This window comes from Moschus berezovskii, chromosome 5 (genome assembly GCF_049115385.1).
Source record: "Moschus berezovskii isolate FMDL1 chromosome 5, NW_MosBer_1.0, whole genome shotgun sequence".
In the NCBI taxonomy this organism is placed as follows: domain Eukaryota; kingdom Metazoa; phylum Chordata; class Mammalia; order Artiodactyla; family Moschidae; genus Moschus; species Moschus berezovskii.
The window spans coordinates 123,844,855-123,869,080 of record NC_142464.1 but is presented as its reverse complement, the minus strand read 5'-3'; the positions used below and the strand labels follow the sequence as shown (position 1 = coordinate 123,869,080).

Below are 24,226 nucleotides of genomic sequence, written 5' to 3'. Positions count from 1 at the left end.
AGAGAAGACTCTACACATGGACATCACCAGATGGTCAACACCGAAATCAGATTGATTATATTCTTTGCAGCCAAAGATGGAGAAGCTCTATACAGTTAGCAAAAACAAGACCAGGAGCTGACTGTGGCTCAGGTCATGAACTTCTTATTACCAAATTCAGACTTAAATTGAAGAAAGTAGGGAAAACCACTAGACCATTCAGATATGACCTAAATCAAATCCCTTATGATTATACAGTGGAAGTGAGGAATAGATTTAAGGGACTAGATCTGATAGATAGAGAGCCTGATGAACTCTGGACGGAGGTTCGTGACATTGTACAGGAGACAGGGACCAAGACCACCCCCATGGAAAAGAAATGCAAAAAAGCAAAATGGCTGTCTGAGGAGGCCTTACAAATAGCTGTGAAAAGAAGAGAAGCGAAAAGCAAAGGAGAAAAGGAAACATATAAGCATCTGAATGCAGAGTTCCAAAGAATAGCAAGGAGAAATAAGAAAGCCTTCCTCAGTGATCAATGCAAAGAAATAGAGGAAAACAACAGAATAGGAAAAACAAGAGATCTCTTCAAGAAAATTAGAGATTCCAATGGAACATTTCATGCAAAGATGGGCTCCATAAAGGACAGAAATGGAAGGGACCTAACAGAAGCAGAAGATATTAAGAAGAGGTGGCAAGAATACACAGAAGAACTGTACAAAAAAGATCTTCACGAGCAAGATAGTCATGATAACGTGATCACTGACCTAGAGCCAGACATCTTGGAATGTGAAGTCAAGTGGGCCTTAGAAAGCATCACTACGAACAAAGCTAGTGGTGGTGATGGAATTCCAGTTGAGCTATTTCAAATCTTGAAAGATGATGCTGTGAAAGTGCTGCACTCAATGTGCCAGCAAATTTGGAAAACTCAGCAGTGGCCACAGGACTGGAAAAGGTCAGTCTTCATTCCAATCCCAAAGAAAGGCAATGCCAAAGAATGCTCAAACTACCGCACAATTGCACTCGTCTCACACGCTAGTAAAGTCGTGCTCAAAATTCTCCAAGCCAGGCTTCAGCAATATGTGAACCGTGAACTCCCAGATGTTCAAGCAGGTTTTAGAAAAGGCAGAGGCACCAGAGATCAAATTGCCAACATCCGCTGGATCATGGAGAAAGCAAGAGAGTTCCAGAAAAACATCTATTTCTGCTTCATTGACTATGCCAAAGCCTTTGACTGTGTGGATCACAATAAACTGTGGAAAATTCTGAAAGAGATGGGAATACCAGACCACCTGACCTGCCTCTTGAGAAACCTGTATGCAGGTCAGGAAGCAACAGTCAGAACTGGACATGGAACAACAGACTGGTTCCAAATAGGAAAAGGAGTACGTCAAGGCTGTATATTGTCACCTTGCTTATTTAACTTATACGCAGAGTACATCATGAGGAACGCTGGGCTGGAAGAAGTATAAGCTGGAATCAAGATTGCTGGGAGAAATATCAATAATCTCAGATATGCAGATGACACTACCCTTATGGCAGAAAGTGAAGAGGAACTCAAAAGCCTCTTGTTGAAAGTGAAAGAGGAGAGTGAAAAGGTTGGCTTGAAGCTCAACATTCAGAAAACAAAGATCATGGCATCTGGTCCCATCACTTCATGGAATATAGATGGAAAAACAGTGGAAACAGTGTCAGACTTTATTTTTTGGGGCTCCAAAATCACTGCAGATGCTGATTGCAGCCATGAAATCAAAAGACGCTTACTCCTTGGAAGGAAAGTTATGATCAACTTGATAATATATTAAAAAGCAGAGACATTACTTTGCCAACCAAGGTCCGTCTAGTCAAGGCTATGGTTTTTCCTGTGGTCATGTATGGATGTGAGAGTTGGACTGTGAAGAAAGCTGATCGCCGAAGAATTGATGCTTTTAAACTGTGGTGTTGGAGAAGACTCTTGAGAGTCCCTTGTACCGCGAGGAGATCCAACCAGTCCATTCTAAAGGAGATCGATCCTGGGTGTTCATTGGAAGGACTGATGCTAAAGCTGAAACTCCAATACTTTGGTCACCTCATGTGATGAGTTGACTCACTGGAAAAGACTCTGATGCTGGGAAAGGCTGGGGGCGGGAGGAGAAGGGGACGGCGGAGAATGAGATGGCTGGATGGCATCACCGACTCTGTGGACATGAGTTTGAGTGAACTCCGGGAGTTGGTGATGGACAGGGAGGCCTGGCGTGCTGTGATTCATGGGGTCGCGGAGAGTCGGAGAGGACTGAGCGACTGAACTGACTGACTGACTGCAAAGAGTCAGACAGGACTGAGCGCCTTTCACTCTCACTTTCCGGCAGCCAGGCGTGGCCCAGGGGTCCCTCGTTTCCCGGGTGCAGGGCGCAGCCGCGGCCGCGATGACGTCAGGCCGGGCGCGGCCCGCAGGGTCGGTCTGCGGCTGCGCGCGCGCTCCCGGCTTTTAAAACCTGGGTGGCTCTCCGCCCGACCAGAGTTGGGAGCCTGCAGTGTGTCCGCGGGGCGCTGCGGGGTCCGCGATCGGAGGGCCCGGCGACCTCTGCAGGTCCAGTCTTCCTTTGCGCGGAGGGTGCGCGGGGGCGGCGCGTGCAAAGGTCGGGGTGAGGTGGGGGGCAACCGCGTCTTCTTGCGGAACTCTGGGGACAGAGGCTGCAAGGGCCGGCGGCCGGGCGGGTACACGCGCGGGATGGACCGAGGAGCCAGACACCTGGCCCCTGAGGCCAGCGGACAGCTGTCCCCTAGTGGCGGAGCATGGTCGGGTCTGCATGTTAGGACCCCTTCTGAAGTCGTCTGAAGGCGACTGTTGCGCTCCCCAAGTGGTATGGACGTTCCGTTCCCGCCTGCAGCTGCTCTGGGTGTTCCGGGGAGTGGTGACAGCTTCCTGGCCGTGCCAGATCAGCCTTGCCCGCGTTGTCACCACCGCCCCGGGCAGGTGAGGTGACTTTGCCAAGTTCGCTCCACCCCTAAGCTCTAGAGTTCGGATCTGACTCCAGGCGTCTGGCTTCAGATACCTGGGTGTAACATCGTGCAGTAATGTCGGTGGCTGCAGGTGGCTTTTTACGGCTTAGGATTCTGGAGTTTGGTCCGAGGTCGTTAAGGCCCTGGACAATCTACTTTACTAACTCATTGGCTTTCATCACCTCCTAGCATCTGGGAGGGAGAGGGCAACGGCAAGCCACTCCAGTACTCTTGCCTAGAAAATCCCATGGATGGAGGAGCCTGGTAGGCTGCAGTCCGTGGGGTCGCTAAGGGTCGGACACGACTGAGCGACTTCCCTTTCACTTTTCACTTTCACACATTGGAGAAGGAAATGGCAACCCACTCCAGTGTTCTTGCCTGGAGAATCCCAGGGATGGGGGAGCCTGGTGGGCTGCCGTCTATGGGTTCACACAGAGTCGGACACGACTGAAGTAACTTAGTAGCAGCAGCAGCAGCATCTGGGAATCAGCTGCTCCACCCACACCCAGTGTTTGCTCAATAACTGGAGGTTGTTATGATAAGGTTTCTTGGGCTCAAAGAGAAAGGGTAGGATTTGTTCGGTGTTGGAGAGGTGCAGTGAGGGAGAGGCTTGGTAACTAATTGGATTCTGGGGCGTGGGGGTTGGGGGTGGGGGGTTGGTGGGGGTGGGGAGGTGGGGGAGTAGGGAGAGAGGACTTCCAGGCTGGCACTTGGGTTTATACATCAACTAACCCTATAAAAAATGTTTTATAGTTTTCTGAGTATAAGTTTTACACTTCTTTTGTTGAATCTATTTCTAAGTATTTTTATTATTTTTGATTCTGTTATAGATAGAATTGTTTTCTTAATTTCATTTTTGAGTTGTTTACTGTTCAGTTCAGTTCAGTTCAGTTCAGTCGCTCAGTCGTGTCCGACTCTCCGCGACCCCATGAATCACAGCACGCCAGGCCTCCCTGTCCATCACCAACTCCCGGAGTACACTCAAACTCATGTCCACAGAGTCGGTGATGCCATCCAGCCATCTCATTCTCCGTCGTCCCCTTCTCCTCCCGCCCCCAACCTTTCCCAGCATCAGAGTCTTTTCCAGTGAGTCAACTCGTCTCATGAGGTGGCCAAAGTATTGAAGTTTCAGCTTTAGCATCAGTCCCTCCAATGAACATCCAGGATTGATCTCCTTTAGAATGGACTGGTTGGATCTCCTTGCAGTATAAGGGACTCTCAAGAGTCTTCTCCAACACCACAGTTCAAAAGCATCGATTCTTCGGCGATCAGCTTTCTTCACAGTCCAACTCTCACATCCATACATGACCACGGGAAAAACCATTGCCTTGACTAGACGGACCTTGGTCGGCAAAGTAATGTCTCTGCTTTTTAATATACTATCAAGGTTGGCTAGTGTATAGAAATCAGCTGAGTTTTGCTCACTGATCTTGTACCCTGCAAACTGGCTAGACTGATTTATTAATTCTAATAGTTTTTTAGTGGATTCCTTAGGAATTTCTGTACAAAATCATGTCATCTGCAGGTAGAGATAGGTTTCTAATCTGGATGCCTTTAGTATCATTTCTTGCTTAATTGCATTGGCTAGCACCTCCAGTACAGTGTTGACTAGAAGTGGTAGAGTGGACACCCTTGTCTTGTTCCTAATTTTAGGGGAAAGGCATTCAGTCTTTTATATTTAAGGACAATGATAGCTAGAGGGTTTTCGTACATGTCTTTAATCAGGTTCAATAGTTTTATCAAACTATTTCTAGTTTGTTGAGTTTTTATCATGAAAGGGTGTTCGATTCTGTCATGTGCTTTTCTGCATCTGTTGATGTGATCATGTACTTTTTGTCCATCTGTTTTGTTGATATGGTGTATTACATGAATTGATTTTCAAGTGTTGCGTCAACCTTACATTCCTGGGGTATATCTCACGTGGTTGTGATATATAATCTTTTAATATGTTGCTGGATTCACTTTGCAAGATTTATTGAGGATTTTTACTTTTATATTCAAGAGAGATATTAGGCTGCAGTTTTCTTGTCATATCTTTGGCTTGGTTTCAATGTAATACTGGCTTAACGGAGCACTTTATAGGTATGTTCCCTCCTCTTCTAGTTTTTGTAAGAGTTCGTAAATTTTTATTTTTCTTCTTTAAATATTTGGTAGAATTCGCACTGGAAGCCCTCTGGCTTTTCTTTGTGGGTGTTGATTCCTAATTCAGTCTCTTTCCTCTTTATGGATCTGATCTGATCACGTGTTCCATTTCTTCATGAGTCAGTTTTGGTAGATTGTGTCTTTCTGGGTACTTGTCAGTTTCACAGAAGTTATCTAACTTGTTGGCATACAAGTTCATAGTATTCCCTTAGAATCCTTTTTATTTCTTCAAGGTTGGTCGTAATAGTCCCTCTTTGGTCCCTCAAGTTAGTAATTTGTGTTTCCCTCTTTTATTTTTACTGGGTCAATCAAGCTAAAGTTTGTCAGTTTTGTCAGTCTTTTCAATGAACCAGCTTTTGTTTTTGTCGATTTTCCCTTTTCTAGCCCATACTCTTTGCTCTAATCTTCTGTCTACTTCCTTTCTGCTTGCTCTGGGTTTAGTCTGCGCTTCTTTCTCAGCATCTTTTTTAAAAAAAGATTTATTTTTAGTTGTGCATGTCTTGGTTGTGGCATCTGGGATCTAGCTCCCTGACGGGCACTGAACCCGTTTCCCTTACATCAGGAGCGCGGAGTCTCAGCCGCTGGACCACCAGGGAAGTCCTCTCAGCATCTTAAAGTGGTTGCTAAAGAGCTTGCCCATGGCTCGTGTTCTGCAGAGTTCAGACTCCCCCTCCGCCACTTCTCAGTGGTGGGAGCTTGCTGACAGCGAGCTTCTCTGAATTGGGATTCTTGCATCTTTTGGGAGGGACAGTAGTACTCGGCCCACAGTTTAAGGGGTGAAATAAGCTGCTGTCTGTCGAGGCACAGTCACTTTGACACAAAGTGAAACAGTCGCCAGTTCTGTCAGACTCTTGCGACCCCATGGACTGTCGCCCGCCCGGCTTCTCTCTCCATGGAGCCCTCCAGGCCAGAATACTGGAGTGGGCAGCCATTCCCTCCTCCAGGGGATCTTCCCAACCCAGGGATCGAATCCATTCCCTTCTCCAGGGGATCTTTCCAGCCCAGGGGTCGAACCCAGGTCTCCTGCATTGCAAGTGGGTTCTTTATTGTCTGAGCCACCAGGGAAGCCCTCTGACACACAAGCAGGTCTTCAGATGTGCCCTGCGGATCTTTCCCCTCTCACCCAGAAGACCCAAGGGTCTCCCAGTAAGAGTGGCCACTTTTCCATCGTGTGTCAACAGCGCTGACGTCACACTCAGAGTCCGACCTCCCGGACTGTCCTAATGTTTAACTACAGGGTTTAAATGTTCTCATGGACCTTAAAGAGTTGCCCTGGGGGTCCACACCCAGGACTGTGCTCTCCGCCTGTCTTTCTAGGTCTTTGTTCATGAGCCCCTCCCATCCCTGCCTTCATTGACCCAGACACTGGGAAAGGAGCTAGTCTGCTCAGTAAATTCCAGAATGATCCTTTGGTCAAGAGAGCTAGGCTGCTCTGTTAGTGGGAATCCAGATGCTTCTGTGTCAAGTAGAGTGACAGACTTTGCAGACGTCCCCCGTCCAGGTGGGCTCAAGGGGACTCCAGGGGTGTGGCTGGAGCAGGCCGGTCCAGCACTGGCTGGATTCTGGGGCAAGGCTTCCTGGGCTGCGGGTCTGGTGGCCCTGGACAGGTGAGGTGTCCTCTGGCCACGCTGAGCGCTTCACAGCACCGGCCACAGGGCTGCCCTTTGCCCCCGTCCGACTCCTGGTCACCTCGGTGCAGGAGTGGAACCCAGAGCAATCGCCTCACCCCCTCTCCTGGGAGAGTGGACAGCAGCTGTGTGGGGTCATCCCCGCTGCCCTCCCTTCGCGATCAGAGCTTGCCTGTCTGTCTTTCACGTCCTGCGGCACGTCTGCCCTTGTTGGTGACGGTGTGAGAAGGACACGCACTGACTTGGGTTGTGTGTCTGTGCAGGTGGCGGCCAGGAGTGATGGAGCCGCTCAGGAAGAGGAGTGATGAGCCCGTGCTGCCGGACCCGCCCCGGGGGCCCCTGCACCTGGCCCGTGCCCGCGCTTCATTCCCCTGGAAGGAGCTGGCGCTGTTCTGGGAGGGCGAGGACATGCTGCGCTTCAGGGTGAGGCTGGGCTGGGGACCTCGGTGGGGGAGGTCTTCTGGGCCCCCAGTTCATCTGCAGAAAGATGGTGGGGGTCCTTGGGGAGCTCTTGGGAGCCCAGGGATGGACACAGACAGGCTGGGCTTCCTAAGCCTGCTGCCCTCTGCTCTCCCCTGAGAAGGCCGCTCATCTCTGTCCCTGAGTTTCTGGGACTTGAGGAAACCATTTAAGTCAGAGTGTGGTGAAACAGTTCCGTCCTTTGCGTCCAAATCCGCTCTTCCCCGCCTGCTGCATTTCCAGAAAGCCATCTTCTCAGCTCTGGAGAACGACCCTCTCTTTGCCCATCCCCGCGGCAGCCGGCTCTCGGTGGAAAAGTACCGGGAGCTGAACTTCCTGCGCTGCAAAAGGGTCTTCGAGTATGACTTCCTCCCTGTGGAGGACATGCTGCGCAGCCCACTGAGGGTCCTGGCACTGATCGAATGCCTGGGCATGTATGATTGGTCCCTGGCCTCCAAGTTCTTCCTGCATGTGCTGGTGAGTTGCCCCGGGAGAGGGGAGGAGTGGAGAGGGGAGGAGTGGAGAGGGGAGGAGTGGAGTGGGGGCCGCTCTCACGCTGTGTCCCCCCCGGGGCTGAACTGTGCTCTGTCCACTGAACCTGAGATACGCTCGGCAGTTGCCTTTGTGGTTTCCTGGTTGGCAGCGTTTGCCCACTTCTAGAGCTTTGTGACACTTAATCCATTTGGGAAATGTTCATTTTAAGAGATTTCTAGAAAATGATAAAGGAAACGGAAACAGAGACGAGGGACTTCCCTGGTGGATCAGTGACTAAGACCCCGTGTTCTCAGTGCCTGGGGCCCTGAGTTTGATGGCTGGTCAGGAACTAGATTCCCACAAGCTGCAGCTGAGAGTTTGCATGCTGCACCGAAATAAAGAAATAAAAAGAGGGAGAGAAAAAAGAAAATTTATGAAAAAAGCAAAGCAGAGATGAAAATATGTACATCGACCTTGTGACGTGTAGTGAGAAGCCCAGTTTTTCTCAGCTGTTTATGCAGACTTGTGCACGTCAGTCCTTGAATAATGCGGTGCAGTTAAAACTCCATAGAAATAGCAGCTCTGGGACTTTTATAAATGGAAGGAAGGGAAGGAGGGAAAATAGGTCAAAGGTGAGGCCTGGGTGTCCGCCTCTTTGATATGCGGGTGGAGATGAACTTGGGAAGGTGGTGTCGCCCCGTGCTGTCTGAAGGAAAGGTGGGCTCGCCTTGCCCATCCCATACTCTTGTCCCCCACCCAACTCCCACCTCCTGCAGCAAGGACCCAGGTCTCATCACTCCGTGAGCTCAAGGCCCGGCAGCTGAGTCCCAGGGTCTGCCCTGGGCCGTGGACCCCAGTGCTGCTTTGTCTTGGAAGCTGGAGCCCTTGCTGGGAGCTGGTGTGGTGCCGGGTGTGTGTGTGTGTATGTGTGTGTGTCGGGGAGGGGAGTGGGGGTAAAGTCCCAGGGCAGCAGCACGCCTTAACTTCCATCTGTTTACATGGTGATGTTGTATTTTCAGACTTTTGGATTCACGATTTACAGCTCTGGTTCCGAACGACACTTCAAATACCTTCCAAAGATCTTCAGTATGGAGGTTAGTTGGCATTCATGGGTGACCTCGTGTCCTGTTACCTGTTCTCCTTGGAGAGGGCACACTGCCGCAGAGGGTCTCCAAGCTGGGGGAGCTGCTCCTCTCCTTTCAAGCTGTTCTGGGTGCTCACCAAATAGTTCATGCTGTTCTTTACCAAACTAGGGTGTGCCTAGTTTTCCCAGCATGATAGGAACTGAGCTTTTTCTTATCTAGGAAACGCCTTCCTTTTCTTCTGCCGCCTGGGAGCTGCTCTTAGCCACTGTGCTGACTTAGCGAGGCCGCTGGCTGCCTTCCTGGGCGGGAGCTGCAGCTGGCGTCTCACACGGCAGGCTGGCTCAATGAGCCCATGGGCGTCAGGCAGGAAATGGAGACTTGGGTCTTTGCTCGGTGGTCTAGGCCGTAAAGGAAGCGTGGTGGCAGGGTCCCTCCAGGAAGGTGCAGAGAGGACCTTTTCACCTGACCTCAGTTTGTGTCTCCATGCTAGATTTTTGGATGTTTTGCTCTGACGGAACTGAGTCATGGGAGTAACACCAAGGCCATACGGACGACCGCTCACTACGACCCCAGCACCCAGGTAGGTGATGCCTGCCCTTCTGTCTCCAGGCTGCGAGCACGTGAAGCATGGTGCTGTCACACCGTTAGACCGAGAAACCTGGCTCTTGCCTAAGTGCACGCCGAGCCCCATCACGCTGTGAACAGTAGCGCTTGGGAGATAAAGGTTGTGAGTGGGGAAACCTGGCCGCACCCGGAAGCCCGCTGCGGTTTGGATTTGGGTAGCATGTGGAAGTGGCGAGGGCACAGGCTGTCCTTTTATAAAATCTGTTTACCAGGTTTATCTGGTGTGCGATTAGTGAGCGGTTCCATCTGCTCACGCTTTATAGGACAAACAGGAAGGAAGGTTTGCCTTGACCCTCGTCCCTCTCTAGCGGCCTGTCTGGGCCCAGCCCCTCTGGTCCTGGGGCCGCTTCTGCACCCGTGGACTCTCCGTGGCACCTGTGTGGTTGGCCCCGCTCCCTGCACTGTGCGTTGAAGGCTGCTCTGTGCGGGCTCGGTGCTTAGTGCTGTGGGGCTGGCAGCCCTCGGGGAGGGAGCACGAGCTCTAGAGGAGGCCCACCTGTGAGCAGACAGGGGCGTGGTGTGTTGGCTGGTCTGTGTGTGGAGGGCGGCGGGGGGCGGGGAGAGGGCAGCGCGTGCGGGGGACCCGTGGCCTCTGCCGCTGCCGTCCTGCGGCCCCTCTCCTATCACTGGTGTCAGGCTCCTTGGCCCCCACGCCTCCCAGACAGCCACATCCCCCTGTTGCTTCCTCACGGGTCCTGTGTCCTGGGAACCTGCGGCCCTTCCCCCAACTGGTCCATGTGGTTTTGCTGAGTTGCGTGCAGCAGGGTGCAACTCTGCCTCGTGTGTCTGCTCACTGTGAGTTTATTCCTGGGACAGGTGGGCTGTGTGTGCTGGGGGCACTGTGGGCGGGGGGCTCAAGAGGATGAACCTGAGAAGCCCCTGGAAGAACAGGGGCGGTGCACGGCACGGGGCGCAGTGGGTGCCCTGCAGGCTGCTGGTGGTGCCTGGGAGCAGAGACGAGGGTCTGCTACACCCCCAGGGCTGAGAGCAAGCCGTGTGGCCTCTTGGGTAGGCTTGTTCAGTCGCTAAGTTGTGTCCGACTCTTTGCGACCCCATGGACTGCAGCACGCCAGGCTCCCCTGTCCTTCACTGTCTCCCAGAGTTTGCTCAAACTCATGTCCATCGAGTCAGTGATGCCGTCCAACCATCTCCTCCTCTGTCGTCCCCTTCTCCTCCCGTCTTCAGTCTTTCCCAGCATCAGGGTCTTTTCCAGCGTGTCAGCTCTTCCCATCAGGTGGCCAAAGTATTGGAGCTTCAGCTTCAGCATCAGTCCTTCCAATGAGTATTCAGGGTTGATTTCCTCTAGGGTTGACCGCCTTGATCTCCTTGCAATCCAAGGGACTGTTGTTTAAGCCACGAGGTATCTTTATGTGCACCCGGGTCTTTCTGGCTCTCAGCCCTTCTTTTCGCTTGCCTCCCTGGTGTCCCTGGGCTCTCAGTGCTGCGCTGGGGGCTGGGGAGGCCCTTCCTGACTCTGCAGAGGAAGGGTGGTACCCCCATGGCCTTGGGGCCTCCCTCCGTGGCCTCGGGGCCTGGGCGAAACTCAGTTACCTTCGAGGCTGTCGTTTCTGACTCTCTTCCTCTTGGCGGCGTGAGTCCTTAAATGAAGATCAGCTGAGGTTAGGAGCCCCGGGCCTCCCGCAGGGTGTTTGTTGAGCACCCTACTGTGGACTCAGCTCTGCTGCGAGGAGAGACAGCTCCTGGCATCTGACATGCCGGTGGGACTCTTATGCTGGAGGGGAGATGCAGTCCCGTCAGCAGTGCAGAGAAACTGGCTGTGCCAGGGGCTGTGGGGCAGGGATGGCCGGTCCCATCTGGGAGTGTCACCACCTGATGTCACTTCTGTCGAGTGACAAGGAGGGGATGCAGCGTGTCAGTGTGGAGAGAGCAGTGGTGTGTGCTCGAGGGAGCCAGCTGGCTGGGTTATGCCCACAAACAGGTGGGACATGCCTGGGAGCAGCCCCCAGCCCTGCTTCCCTCTGCTCCCTGCTGCCTCCCCAAGCCCTGGGCTGTGTCCTCAGGGGACCTGTTCCCTCCTGTCTGCTCCTTCTTTATTCCTGTGCTCGTCTTCCGTGGGCTCCCGGGGAGCTTGTAGGGGGACAAGGAGCCGAACTTGGCGAATTGGCAGTGGGTGAGGGATTAGGCAAGCGTGAAGCCGAGGAGGGGGCCCCCCCACCCCGATCTGTGCTTGGGGAAGGCTCGTTGAATGGGGTGCCAATCTGTGCTTGGGGAAGGCTCGCTGAACGGGTGAACTCTACTGGGGTGTTGGCAGCTCGCAGAGTGTGTATTACTGTTTGCCGTGTTGGTCATCGTCATCCATAGGAAGGTTCTTCTTTAAGTCATAAGACCCAGGATGTGCTTTTTTTTTTAATGGGGCTCCCCGTGCCACGCAGGAAATAACCTTCCATCAGTTCTTACTCATACCTCCGAGGTTTCGAACAGAGAAGACTGAATATGTCAAAGAGATGCAGACTCCAGTGTGCGCCAGTCTCTCACGTCCGTTTTTTATCCCCTCATGCAGGAATTCGTCATCCACTCCCCCGATTTCGAAGCTGCCAAGTTCTGGGTTGGAAACATGGGCAAGACTGCTACCCACGCGGTGGTGTTCGCTCAGCTGCACACGCCAGGGGGCCAGAGCCACGGGCTGCACCCCTTTCTTGTGCAGGTAGGGGCAGGTTTCATCCAGGGGCGGGGGGTCTGGCCATGTCCAGAGATGTTTTCATCACCCCTGTGGGCAGGGGTGCTTCTGGCATTTAGGGGTGCAGATGCATGGTACATACAGGTCAACCCCCCGGAGCGCACAGGATACCCGCCCCCCACCCCCAGGAAGAATGATCAACCCCATATGTGAGGCGCTGCCGCCGAGAAACCCCGAGCCCAAGCTCATCTCGGGGAGAGTCTCCATCCTGCTGGATGCCAACGCCCAGGCTTTGGCAGCTGGTCTGAGGGGCTCCAGGAGTTCCGAGGTGAAGGCTGACATGGGGGTTTTCATGTAGCCCCTTCCAAGGTCACAAACAGAGCTCTGGCCACTGGGAGTGCCTGGGACAGCCGGCTGGCCCGTCCCTGACTGCCCAGGATGGCTGCATTGTCCACAGACCTGGAGCTCCCAAGTTCACCCAGGACCTTTGTGCCTGGGCCGACTGGATACCGAACAAAACCCGGCTCCCGCCATCCCCAAACCCATTCTGACATTTTTATTCTCTGAGACTACTCTGACGGTGGGGAGGCTCTTGCGAGAGAAGAATTTGGGTCACATACAAAGGCTTCCCAGGTGGTGCAGCGGTAAGGGATCAGCCTGCCGATGCAGGAGACGCAGGCTGGATCCCTGGGTCGGGAAGAAATGGCAACTCCATTGTTCTTGGCTGGAAAATTCCAAGAATAGAGGAGCCTGGCAGGCTATTCAGTCCGTGGGGTCGCCAAGAGTAGAATGCGACTAAGCACGCAGGACTAGCCGCGTGAAGACGGACCGTTCAGTGGCACTGAGCGCATTCACCGTGTCCTGCTGTTCTGGTTTCAGAGCGTTTCCTCTTTAGAAGAAGCCCCTCACCTGTCCAGCACGCCCTCCCTGCCGCCCCCTGCCCAGGCCTGGCTGTCGCCTGGCTGCTTTCTGCCTCTTCTGGACGTTGTGTATGAAAGGAGTCACGCACTGCGTGACCCTTCCTGTCCAACGTTGTTCCCTTCGCCTGCTTTGAAGTTCATCCACGTTGCGGCCTGTCCCAGAACCCCCTTCCTTTCTGAGGCCGAATGGTCCATTGTGTGGCTGGTCACAGTTCTTTGTCCGTTGCTTCTTTGCTGGATGTTGGGTGCTCTTCACCTCTTGGCTGTCGGGCGTGGTGTGACCGTCAGCATTCATGAGCGTTGTCTGTCTGTACATGGGTCCTCAGTTTTTCTGGGGGAGTTTGTACCCAGGAGAAGAATTTCAGGGTCTTATGGTCGCCCCATGTTTAACTTTTTATCGAATCCCATACTGGTTGCCAGCATTTTACACAGCCCACCAGGAGGGCTGAGGGGTCTAGTTCTCCCACATCATCAGCAACACAGGTTATTCTTATTTATTTTTTTTCTGTAACCAACCTGGAGGTTGTGCAGAGTATCTGGTTGTGCTTTAGATTTGCATTTCCTTAATAGCCAACGGTGTGTACCATATTTTCACGTTCCAATTGGCCATTTCTGTATCTTCTTGGTAGAAATGTCTGTTCAAATCCTTTGTCCTCTGGAACGAAGCAGGGACGGTGAAAGCAAAGGCTGTTTGCTCAGAGCTGGCCGAACTTGTGCTCGGGAGAGACTCAGAGGCAGGCGGAGGACTGCGCGAGCTTCCTAGTGGAGAAGAAGGTGGCTCAGGGTGCCTGGTGGGGGCTGGGGGCCCGGTGGGAGCTGGGCATGGCTGTCAGAAGAAGGGGCATCCTGGGTGACGGTTCAGGTGAGGCCTTCTTGGGTTGATTCTGTGTTGGAAGCAGGACGACGATTAGGGAGGCCATCAGTTATTGATCGAGTCCTGGTCAGTTGTGCGAGGCTTCCTGTGCAGCTCCCTGGGCTCTTCTGTGGGTGGAACGTCAGAGCAGCGCTTTTCCGCGTGGTCTGACCAGGGTCCATGTGTGCATCCTGGCTCTCGGTTCATTTCTGAGTCGGGTGTTTTTGTTGCAGTTGAGTCCTGAGGGCTCTTTGTGCACATCCCGCCCTCTCAGGGGACGGCGTGCAGGCGTCCCTCTCGCTGCAACCGTCCTCACCGTCTCACCTCTCAGGGGACGGCGTGCAGGCGTCCCTCTCTCTGTAACCGTCCTCACCGTCTCACCTCTCGGGACGGCGTGCAGTCGTCCCTCTCGCTGCAACCGTCCTCACCGTCTCACCTCTCAGGGGACGGCGTGCAGGCGTCCCTCTCTCTGTAACCGTCCTCACCGTCTCACCTCTCGGGACGGCATGCAGTCGTCCCTCTCGCTGCAACCGTCCTCACCGTCTCACCTCTCAGGGGACGGCGTGCAGGCGTCCCTCTCTCTGTAACCGTCCTCACCGTCTCACCTCTCGGGACGGCGTGCAGGCGTCCCTCTCGCTGTAACCGTCCTCACCGTCTCACCTCTCGGGACGGCGTGCAGGCGTCCCTCTCGCTGTAACCGTCCTCACCGTCTCACCTCTCAGGGGACGGCGTGCAGGCGTCCCTCTCGCTGTAACCGTCCTCACCGTCTCACCTCTCAGGGGACGGCGTGCAGGCGTCCCTCTCGCTGTAACCGTCCTCACCGTCTCACCTCTCGGGACGGCGTGCAGGCATCCCTCTCGCTGCAACCGTCCTCACCGTCTCACCTCTCAGGGGACGGCATGCAGTCGTCCCTCTCTCTGTAACCGTCCTCACCGTCTCACCTCTCAGGGGACGGCATGCAGGCGTCCCTCTCTCTGTAACCGTCCTCACCGTCTCACCTCTCGGGACGGCATGCAGTCGTCCCTCTCGCTGTAACCGTCCTCACCGTCTCAGTATCGTCTTATGTGCTCTAGGGTTTGAATTCCATCACATCCAGTTGGTCCGTTTCCTCCGATGCTCACTCTCTTGTTTTTAGTTTATTTCGGCCATACTACGTGGATCGTGGGATCTTGGTCCCCGTCCCTTGGCAGTGAGCGTGCAGAGTCGTAACCACTGCGCCACCAGGGAACTCCTTCGTGTTCCTAGTTTTCAGTTTACAGGGATCACCGGCAGCCCATGTGTATTTGCTGATACCTGAGGCCACCATCCCCTGCTTCTGGAGCACACATTGTACCTGGAAGCTGGACCTGAAGGCAGCATCTGCCGGCGTGCGTGTCTCTTGGACTGTGGAGCCGCGCGTGGTGCTCTGCATTCCCGTACGCGTTGCTCTTTAAACCGTCAGTGGGCGTTGCCGCCCTTCCACACGGCCCATGCTTTCTGTGTGCCTAGTGTGTCTCTGTGCGGCCCTGAGGGCAGCGTGAATCCTGTGCTCGTGGAGGTCACCGTCTACTGGGAAAGAGAGGTTGGAACAGGTCGTCACCAAAACGGCGCTAATGGTAAAGAATCCGCCTGCCAGTACAGGAGATGTAAGAGACGGTTCGATCCCTGGGTGGGGAAGATCCCCTGGAGGAGGGAGTGGTCACCCACTCCAGTGTTCTTGCCCGGAGAATCCCATGCACGGAGGAGCCTGGCGGGCTACAGCCCATGCGGTCGCAGAGTTGGACACGACTGAGCGACTGAACACACACACACACCCACACACACACGTGCTGAATGCCATTAGGTGATAGGTGGAAGAGCATACTTTTTTGAAAATGTAACAGAATTAGTTTCATACACTGTAGTGACTTACACTCTCTAGGTACTAATACTATTTTTTCTTTTTTTTTTTCTGTAGCAGGAGACAGTTTATTACCTTATGTCCAAAGTGTCATCAACTGTAAAATACACAGTTGGTTAGAAAACAGCTTTTTGAGAGAGAGGGATAAAAAGCAGCCTCATTAACGGACCTCTCAGTTTTAAGACGTATTCTGATTCATTAAAATGGGAGCAAGTGTATGTCTTGCGGTGGAGGAAATTTGTCATGATGGTGCTGCTTCCCGCTTGTAAAGCCTCTGCTGGGTGCCAGGCCCCACGTGAGCTGTTTCACTAAGTCCCTGCCTTATTGGGTCACCCAGAGGCAGACGTTAGTCCCAGCTCCTGTTAGGAAACAGAATGGGGAGGGGTCCAAGTCACTCTCCCCAGGCCACACAGTCAGGACATAGGGCTTGGAAGGCAGGTCCTCTGAATTCCAAAATGCTTTCCCCTGTCAATAGCTTGTTCTGCAGGCTAAGGAGTCAGAGGTGAGTTCTTTCCAGAAAGCAGTTTGTGCTTGTAATACTTGGAATATATCCTGACCCTTGGCAGGGGGACCAGGGCAGGCAGAGGTAACATAGAGTTGTCATCTGACCAGCCCTCAAATCCTCGCCCTTAGCAGTAAGATGATAACTGTGATGACTGGAGGGAGGTTTACTCAGCGACCAGGTGGAGGGGGGCCAAGCAATGAGGCCGAGCCAAGGCTAACCCAGCCCCTGGCTGGGCAGCGGGTGGGGGCCAGCCACCAGGCCCCTTCCCGGCCCCTGGGCGCGCCGCAAGCTTTCGTCCTAGAGGCCACCCTGTGTCTTCCTCAAGGTCATCCCAGGTCTTCGACTTTGACTCTTTGCTAAAGAAGTAGACACCTTTGGAGGAGAATTCAGTTTTCCCCAAAGCCTTTCTTAAAGAGGGAGAGAGGTTCTGATCCATTGTCACGAGCCAGCTAGCAGTCATTTAGTGCCAGAACAAGTCATAAAGCAACAAGTTGGGCGCTTGGTTAGTAGTCCAAGAGAATTCCCCTGTGCCTGACTGTGGGGTTGAACGGTTTGCTCTGTGAGCTGTGGATGTGGCCCTTCCTCTGTAGTCATCCCAGGGCAGCCCCTCTCAGGAGCCTGTCTTGACCCCTGACTCCTGACCAGGAGGCTCCCGGGCTGTCTGTCTGCCTGCCTGCCCGTCTGTCTAACTGTTGTGTTTGGGGGATACAGCCAAACTCCCATCAGTGGATTCCCAACATAGCACAGCTTTTTGGAAGGGTGGTGGCAGGGATACGGACAAAGCAGGGTGGGGCTGCGGGGGGTTTGTGAAAGAGATGCCCCCCTGGACCCAGCTGGAAGGAGCTCGCAGAGAAACTGCCAGAGGAGGACTGTGCTTCTTGGGCTTGACCAAAAGCTGTTTGGACAGCAGCCGAGACAGCATCAGGGCGGGGGCCCAGGTCCCCACCTGGACGTCTGCAGGGCTGAAGGTGGCAGCGGGGTGGGCCGGCTGCTGTGGCTCTTTGGGCCCAGGGCAGGAGGGGCGGCTGGCTTGGGGCCCTGGGGCTCCAGCTCCCGTCTTGCCCTCATTGTCCTGTGGTGCCTCTTCGGCAGGATCGGAGCCTCGGTGGCCATAATGGCAGGCTACCATGCTGGCAGCAGCGATGGCTCCAGGAGTCTCGTGCACAAAGTCTTCTCCCCTGGTGGCCGTGGCCTGTGGGAATAAGGTGGCACCCCCTGTTCCCCCCCAGGGGTGGTTGTGGGAGCCCTGCACACCAGCTGCCTCCCACCAGCACCACCACCACCACACTTCTGTTTAATTAAAAAAGACAGTTTAAGTTGAGGTATAATTGATTTACAGTGTTTTTTTGTTTAGCTCTATTAGTTTCAGGTGTATGACACAGTGATTCAAAATTTATAGATTATACTCCATTTAAAGTTATTCAATGTCATGGGCTTCCTTGATAGCTCAGTTGGTAAAGAATCCACCTGCAATGCAGGAGACCTGGGTTCGATTCCTGGGTTGGGAAGATCCGCTGGAGAAGGGATAGGCTACCCACTCCAGTATTCTTGGACTTCCCTGGTGGCTCAGCTGGTAAAGAGTCCACCTGCAATGTGGGAGATCTGGGTTCAAACCCTGGGTTGTGAAGATCCCCTAGAGAAGGGAAAGGATACCCACTCCAGTACTCTGGCCTGGAGAATTCCATGGACTTATGTCTAGTCCACGGGGTCGCAAAGAGTCAGACATGACTGAGCGACTTTCACAAAGTTATTGGCTCTATGCCCTGTGCTGTGCAGTGTCTCCTTGTAGCCTGTTTACTTTCCATGGAGCAGCGTGTACCTGAGGGCATACCTTATTGCAGGTATGTTGTATCTTATGAGATTGACAGTCTCCAGTTATTGTGGGGAATGTTGTATGTACATCAGTTCAGTTCAGTCGCTCAGTCGTGTCCGACTCTTTGCGAGCCCATGAACTGTAGCACACCAGGCCTCCCTGTCCATCACCAACTCCTGGAGCCCACCCAAACCCGTGTCCATTGAGTTGGTGATGCCATCCAACCATCTCACCCTCTGTTGTCCCCTTTTCCTCCTGCCCTCAATCTTTCCCAGCATCAGGTTCCTTTCAAATGAGGCAGCTCTTCTCATCAGGTGGCCAAAGTATTGGAGTTTCAGCTTCAGCATCAGTCCAACCAATGAACACCCAGGATTGATCTCCTTTAGGATGGACTGGTTGGATCTCCTTGCAGTCCAAGGGACTCTCAGGAGTCTTCTCCAACACCATAGTTCAAAAGCATCAATTCTTCAGCACTCAGCTTTCTTTATAGTCCAACTCTCACATCCATACATGACCACTGGAAAAACCATAGCCTTGACTAGACAGACCTTTGTTGGCAAAGTAATGTCTCTGCTTTTAAATATGCTGTCTAGGTTGGTCATAACTTTGCTTCCAAAGAATAAGCATCTTTTAATTTCATGGTTGCAATCAGCATCTGCAGTGATTTTGGAACCCAGAAAAATAAAGTCAGCCATTGTTTCCACTGTTTCCCCATCTATTTGCCATGATCTTAGTTTTCTGAGTGTTGAGCTTTAAGCCAACTTTTTCACTCTCCTCTTTCACTTTCATCAAGAGGCTCTTTAGTTCCTCTTCACTTTCTGCCATAAGGGTGGTGTCATCTGCATATCTGAGGTTACTGATATTTCTCCCGGCCGTCTTGCTTCCAGCTTGTGCTTCATCCAGCCCAGCGTTTCTCATGATGTACTCTGCATAGAAGTTAAATATATGTACATTGATACAATTAAATATGTTTGAGAGGAGGATTCAGTTCAGTTCAGTCGCTCAGTCGAGTCCGACTCTCCGCGACCCCATGAATCACAGCACGCCAGGCCTCCCTGTCCATCACCAACTCCCGGAGTTCACTCAAACTCATGTCCACAGAGTCGGTGATGCCATCCAGCCATCTCATTCTCTGCCGTCCCCTTCTCCTCCCGCCCCCAGCCTTTCCCAGCATCAGAGTCTTTTCCAGTGAGTAAGCTCGTCGCATGAGGTGGCCAAAGAATTGCAGTTTCAGCTTTAGCATCAGTCCTTCCAATGAGAGGAGGATACAGTTACCTAATTCTGCTTTTGACTGTAGTGAGTATCTTTTCCTTGGTAACAGAGGTTAACAGAAGTTTGTAAGGACTTTGTTTTATTTCTAGATGAACTGAAAACTGCCATTAGCAGCAGTTTTCTGTTTGATTCCTTGAAAATCAGTAACTGATTTTTAAAATTCAGTCTCTATCTTTTTAAAACTATTGTCTACTTTATAAGGGTTTTAAAAATAATTGTTATATTTTTAATTTTTTTTCTTTTTTATAGCTCTCTGCACTGTTTGTGGGTCCTTAGTTCCCCAACCAGGGATATAACCCATGCCCTGTCCAGCGAAAGCACAGAGTCCCAACATTGGATCCCCAGGGAATTCCCAGGATTTTTTAAGAGTTTTTATCTGAATCTTTACTGAGCCTTATTGATTGTCACAGCATTCTATTTCATTTTAATGATCAGGATCATAAGGTTCAATAAAGATAACTAACTGTTCCGCTGAAGTAAACAAAAACTAGAAATTCATACAAATAGCTAAATTCCAAACGGTAAAAATTCAGTGCTTATTTAATGCAGATTTTTTCCCAGCCTTGGTGCTTTTGACATTGGGAGCAGGTTAATTCCACTCTGTGGGGCTGTCCTGGAGTGGGTAGCCTATCCCTTCTGTGAGGTGTGGGTAGTGTTGCTGGCCTTCAGCCGGTGGGCATCTATGGTAACCCCTCTTGTGACTACCAGAAACACTGGCTGATGGCCCTTGGTCGGGAGGGGAGGGTGATGGAGTCGGGCCTGGTTGGGAATCACTAAGGGTCTCTGAGAAGGAAATTGCATCCCGTCCACAGAAAGGTCACACAGTGAGGACCAACTGGCTAGCCATCTCTGTGTTTCAGTAACCGTCTCTGTTGGCAGCTCATTTGGGGCTTCTCTGGTAGCTCAGTTGGTAAAGAATCCTCCTGCAATGCAGAAGACCCCGGTTCGATTCCTGGGTCAGGTAGATCCATTGGAGAAGGGATAGGCTACCCACTCCAGTATTCTTGGGCTTCCCCTTGGCTCAGCTGGTAAAGAATCTACCTGCAATGCAGGAGACCTGGGTTTGATCCCTGGGTTGTGAAGATCCCCTGGAGAAGAGAACCGCTACCCTCTCCAGTATTCCGGCCTGGAGAATTGGGTTGCAAAGAGTTGGGCACCACTGAGCGACTTTCACTTTCACCTTTGGGGCAGCGGACATTTACAAGGATAATGCACACACACAGGTGCACGGCCCTTTGTCATTCCCTCAACACCCAGCAGGACGTCCTGCGTCTAAAGCGCGAATAGAGAGTGCCTGGTTTGCCAGACGGCACACTGACCAGTGTCCTGGGGCCCCGGTGTCCAAGCACAGTACCACAGACTAGGGACCAAGTCCAGGTGTCAGAAAGGCCACACGCTGCCCAGAGGCTGCCAGGGAGGGGCCCTCCTGCCTCCGCTGACACCCCCAATGCTGCGCTGTGGCCGATTCCGACCAGCCTCCGCCTCTGTCCGCACATGGCCCCTTCTCCCATGTCCTCTCCTCCTCTGACCCTCGGAGGATGCAGGCCACTGGATTCAGGCCCCCACAGGTAACCGGGTAAACAGGGCGGTCTCCCCTCCAGATCCTCAGTTCATATCTGCAAGGCCCCTGCCTCCCAACAGGGCCGCGTTTCAGGAGGTCAGTTTAACCCACGGCAGCTGCACACAGGGACCCCGTGGCTCGGTCACGGGGGCGGTCTTGGACATTTTCATCTGCTTTTCTGTGTGGCCCTCACTACTGCCGTCTGTCTTTTATTTGTGTGTGTGGTCTGTGCAGATTCGGGACCCAAAGACCCTTCTTCCCATGCCAGGGGTGATGGTCGGCGACATTGGAAAGAAGCTGGGCCTGAATGGCCTGGACAACGGGTGAGTCAGGCCCTTGAACTTGATGGTTGCTCCTCTGGGGCCCATTCCGCGAGGCTGCCCGCTCAGCACTGCCGACCCCTGAGCTCCCCAGGCCCCTCAGTGCCCCGCACCCTGCAGGACGCGCCTCACCTCGTTACGCGAGACTGTTGGGAAGGGCCGGGTTCTGCTCCAAGCCCAGCCTCAGGAGCTGTTAAGTGGCCCTGTGTGCCGAGCGGCAAACTTGTCCCTGGCAGGTGGCCACTCCAGCTCTCAGCCCAGAGTCAGGGGCTGAGCCCCTATGTCCTCAGCCCGAGACCCTGACGTGCTCCCCTGGCCCGAAGCTTGGGCACCCAGCCCACGCCCACGCCACTCTACGGGTGGAGCTGGGCTCTGGGTAGTAGGGGCAGTGTGGTGTGAGATGAGACCCAGGCTTGGGGGGCTGGAGGGGGCGGGTGGGCAGGGGAGCCACATCAGGAGGGGCCTTGCAGCCTCTAGGAGGGCTTCTCTGGCCCATTCAGCACAGATTTGGAGTGAAACGATCTGGGTTCAGATCCCAGGTCCACCCCTGCCTCTTGGTCTGACCTTCACCAGCTTTCCCGGCCTGTCCCCTCGCCTGTCTGCTCATCTGTGATGTCCCTGTGGTGGGCCCCTCACATAGCCCTGCCTGGGGGCCGGGCGTGTCTTCCCAGCTGCGTGCCACCCGTCGGTGCCCCCTCACCTGAGCGTTCAGGCAGGACTCACCTGCCGTCTCCCAGAAATTCTGGCTGAGACACTCTGCGCCCCTTCTGTTCTCCTGAGATGCTTCCTTTGTGGGGAAGCAGAGCTGGGAGGTTCTTTAGTCCTGTATCTTACGATGCATCTTAGGAACGTCTGTGTACGTGCCGCTTCGCAGGGAGCCAGAGGACAGAGAAGCATGCCCGGCCATAGTTGGAACCCTCTGGTTACGCTGACTCTGATTGTTTTGAATATAAATCAGGAGGCAGGTCTTCTCTGAGACAGAAGCCAGAGAAGGCGGTTGGCCTCCCAGCACCCTGAGGGTCCTTTCCGCTGGCCCTCCCCATAGGTTGGGGAGCTGGTGGCCTGGAGAGTGTCTCAAATCTCCTCTCGGACCCTCAGAAGAGGTGAGGCCCCAGCCTGTGCCCAGGAAGGGGAGAACCATCGAACTTTTTACTCTGTAGCTTGAGGAGAAGACGGTAGGACGTTAAAAAGCAAAACCTCCTAACTCGCGCACTCACCAAGCCTCCTAACTAATTGCCATCAAGAGTTCTGAGTGCCCCTCTCACTGGCCTGTGAGAAGACCTGTTAATTACCTGGTAGGGGGAGTCATAGCTCCATCCATCGCGGCTTGGTGCGGGTGCATGGGGCCCCTGGCCCTCTGGGCAGTCGGCGGCATCACAGGGGCCACAAGAGCGGTGGGGGTGGAAGGCCCTGTCGCCTTTTTAGATCCGCGTGCCCTAGCGTGGGGCCCAGAAAGCTTGTGTGTGGTGGCTGTGTCTATGCCGGGTGTGTGAGTCCATATGCAGCCTGGCAGCAGGAGGTGACCCTCCAGCCGTGAACAAATGCTCCCGGGTCACTGCAGTCTGTGGATGGCGTCAGGCGGGCTCACGGTTTCCCGGTCCCCATACATTGTGGTTTTTACAAGTTAGAACCTTTAACCTTGTTTTGGGACATCAGTGAAAAGCTCTGCACTTGGTTCCCCCCAGTCGGCTCCTGTTTTGGAGACTGAGTACTGTGTCTAACAGCGCCCGCCCCCTCCCACCCCTGCACAGGAGACACACACCGACATAGCAAAAAAGTGAAAGTGCTAGTCACTCAGTCGTGTCAGACTCTCTGCGACCCCACGCACTGCAGCCCGCCAGGCTCCTCTGTCCATGGGAGTCTCCAGGCAAGAGCACTGGAGTGGGTCGCCGTGCCCTCCTGCAGGGGATCTTCCCAAGCCAGGGATCCAGTCCCAGTGTCCCACACTGCAGACAGAAGCTTTCCCTCTGGACCACTAAGGCCCTCCTCCAAGTAAACGTGTCACGTGGGAGGAGCACAGGTCTTGTAAGTCTCAGCCGTGCCAGCCCGGGGAACCGCCAGGGGGCAGCATGGTGACTACCCTGAAGCCGTGCCCAGAGCGGCTCCCAGAGATCAGAGGCACTGCTCTGAAGGGATGCTCGGCGGATGTGGAAGCAGCCTCACTGGGTCCCTGAGTCTTTGAAGGTTCTGTCGCGCCTGGGGCCCCTGGGCCCTCCGCCCTGGGCTGCGGCTGGGATAGGGGCCAGGGGCCCGCTTTGCTGGACACGCCGCTGTCCCTCCTGGCCGCGGGGCACATGCCCAGCAGAGGGCGCCCGGGATGGATCTGAGTCCCTGCTTTCCCCACTTGCCTGCTGCTTGCAGGGCAGTGTTGTGATGGAGTGACTTTTTGTCCAGAGACCTCTTGTTTTTTTAAAAAAAGCAGTAACAATTTGTAGGTAGATCACAGGAGTGTGTGAGTCTGCAGGAAGGCTGTCTAGAAATCAGCAAAGTGAAAGTTGCTCAGTCGTGTCCGACTCTTTGCAACCCCATGGACTATAGAGTCCGTGGTGGTTCTCCAGGCCAGAAAACTGGAGTGGGTAGCCTTTCCCTTCTCCAAGGGATCTTCCCAACCCAGAGATTGAACCCAGGTCTCCTGCATTGCAGGTGGATTCTTTTTTTAAATTAGTTTATTTTAATTGGAGGCTAATTACTTTACAATATTGTGGTGGTTTTTGCCATACATTGACATGAATCCGCCCCGGGTGTACATGTGTCCCCCATCCCAAACCCCCCTCCCACCTCCCTCCCCATCCCATCCCTCTGGGTTGTCCCACTGCCCCGGCTTTGAGTGCCCTGTTTCATGAATCAAACTTGGACTCGCGATCAATTTCACATATGGTAATAGACATGTTTCAATGCTATTCTCTCAAATCATCCCACCCTCGCCTCCTCCCACAGAGTCCAGCAGTCTGTTCTTTACATCTGGGTCTCTTTTGCTGTCTCGCATGTAGGGTCATCGTTACCATCTTTCTAAGTTCCATATATATGTGTTAATATACTCCACTACTCTTGCCTGGAAAATCCCACGGATAGAGGAGCCTGACTGGCGACAGTCC

General features: G+C 53.5%; 1 protein-coding gene across 4 annotated transcripts in view; it reads left to right on the top strand.

Annotated features, from left to right (window-relative positions):
• The first annotated feature begins 2,425 nt into the window (after positions 1-2,425).
• The window catches only part of ACOX3 (acyl-CoA oxidase 3, pristanoyl), a 50,467-nt gene continuing 28,666 nt past the window's right edge, over positions 2,426-24,226 (top strand). The window contains exons 1-7 of one of the 4 annotated variants that reach the window (XM_055434327.2): positions 2,426-2,545; positions 6,992-7,151; positions 7,431-7,664; positions 8,681-8,755; positions 9,237-9,326; positions 11,892-12,035; positions 21,046-21,134. In XM_055434327.2, the coding sequence (XP_055290302.2) occupies positions 7,008-7,151; positions 7,431-7,664; positions 8,681-8,755; positions 9,237-9,326; positions 11,892-12,035; positions 21,046-21,134 (776 nt within the window). In that variant the 5' untranslated portion in view covers positions 2,426-2,545; positions 6,992-7,007. Of the gene's footprint in view, positions 2,570-2,687; positions 2,933-6,991; positions 7,152-7,430; positions 7,665-8,680; positions 8,756-9,236; positions 9,327-11,891; positions 12,036-21,045; positions 21,135-24,226 lie in introns of those variants that run through there. The other 3 variants (XM_088836570.1, XM_088836571.1, XR_008687046.2) reach the window with 3 other exon arrangements.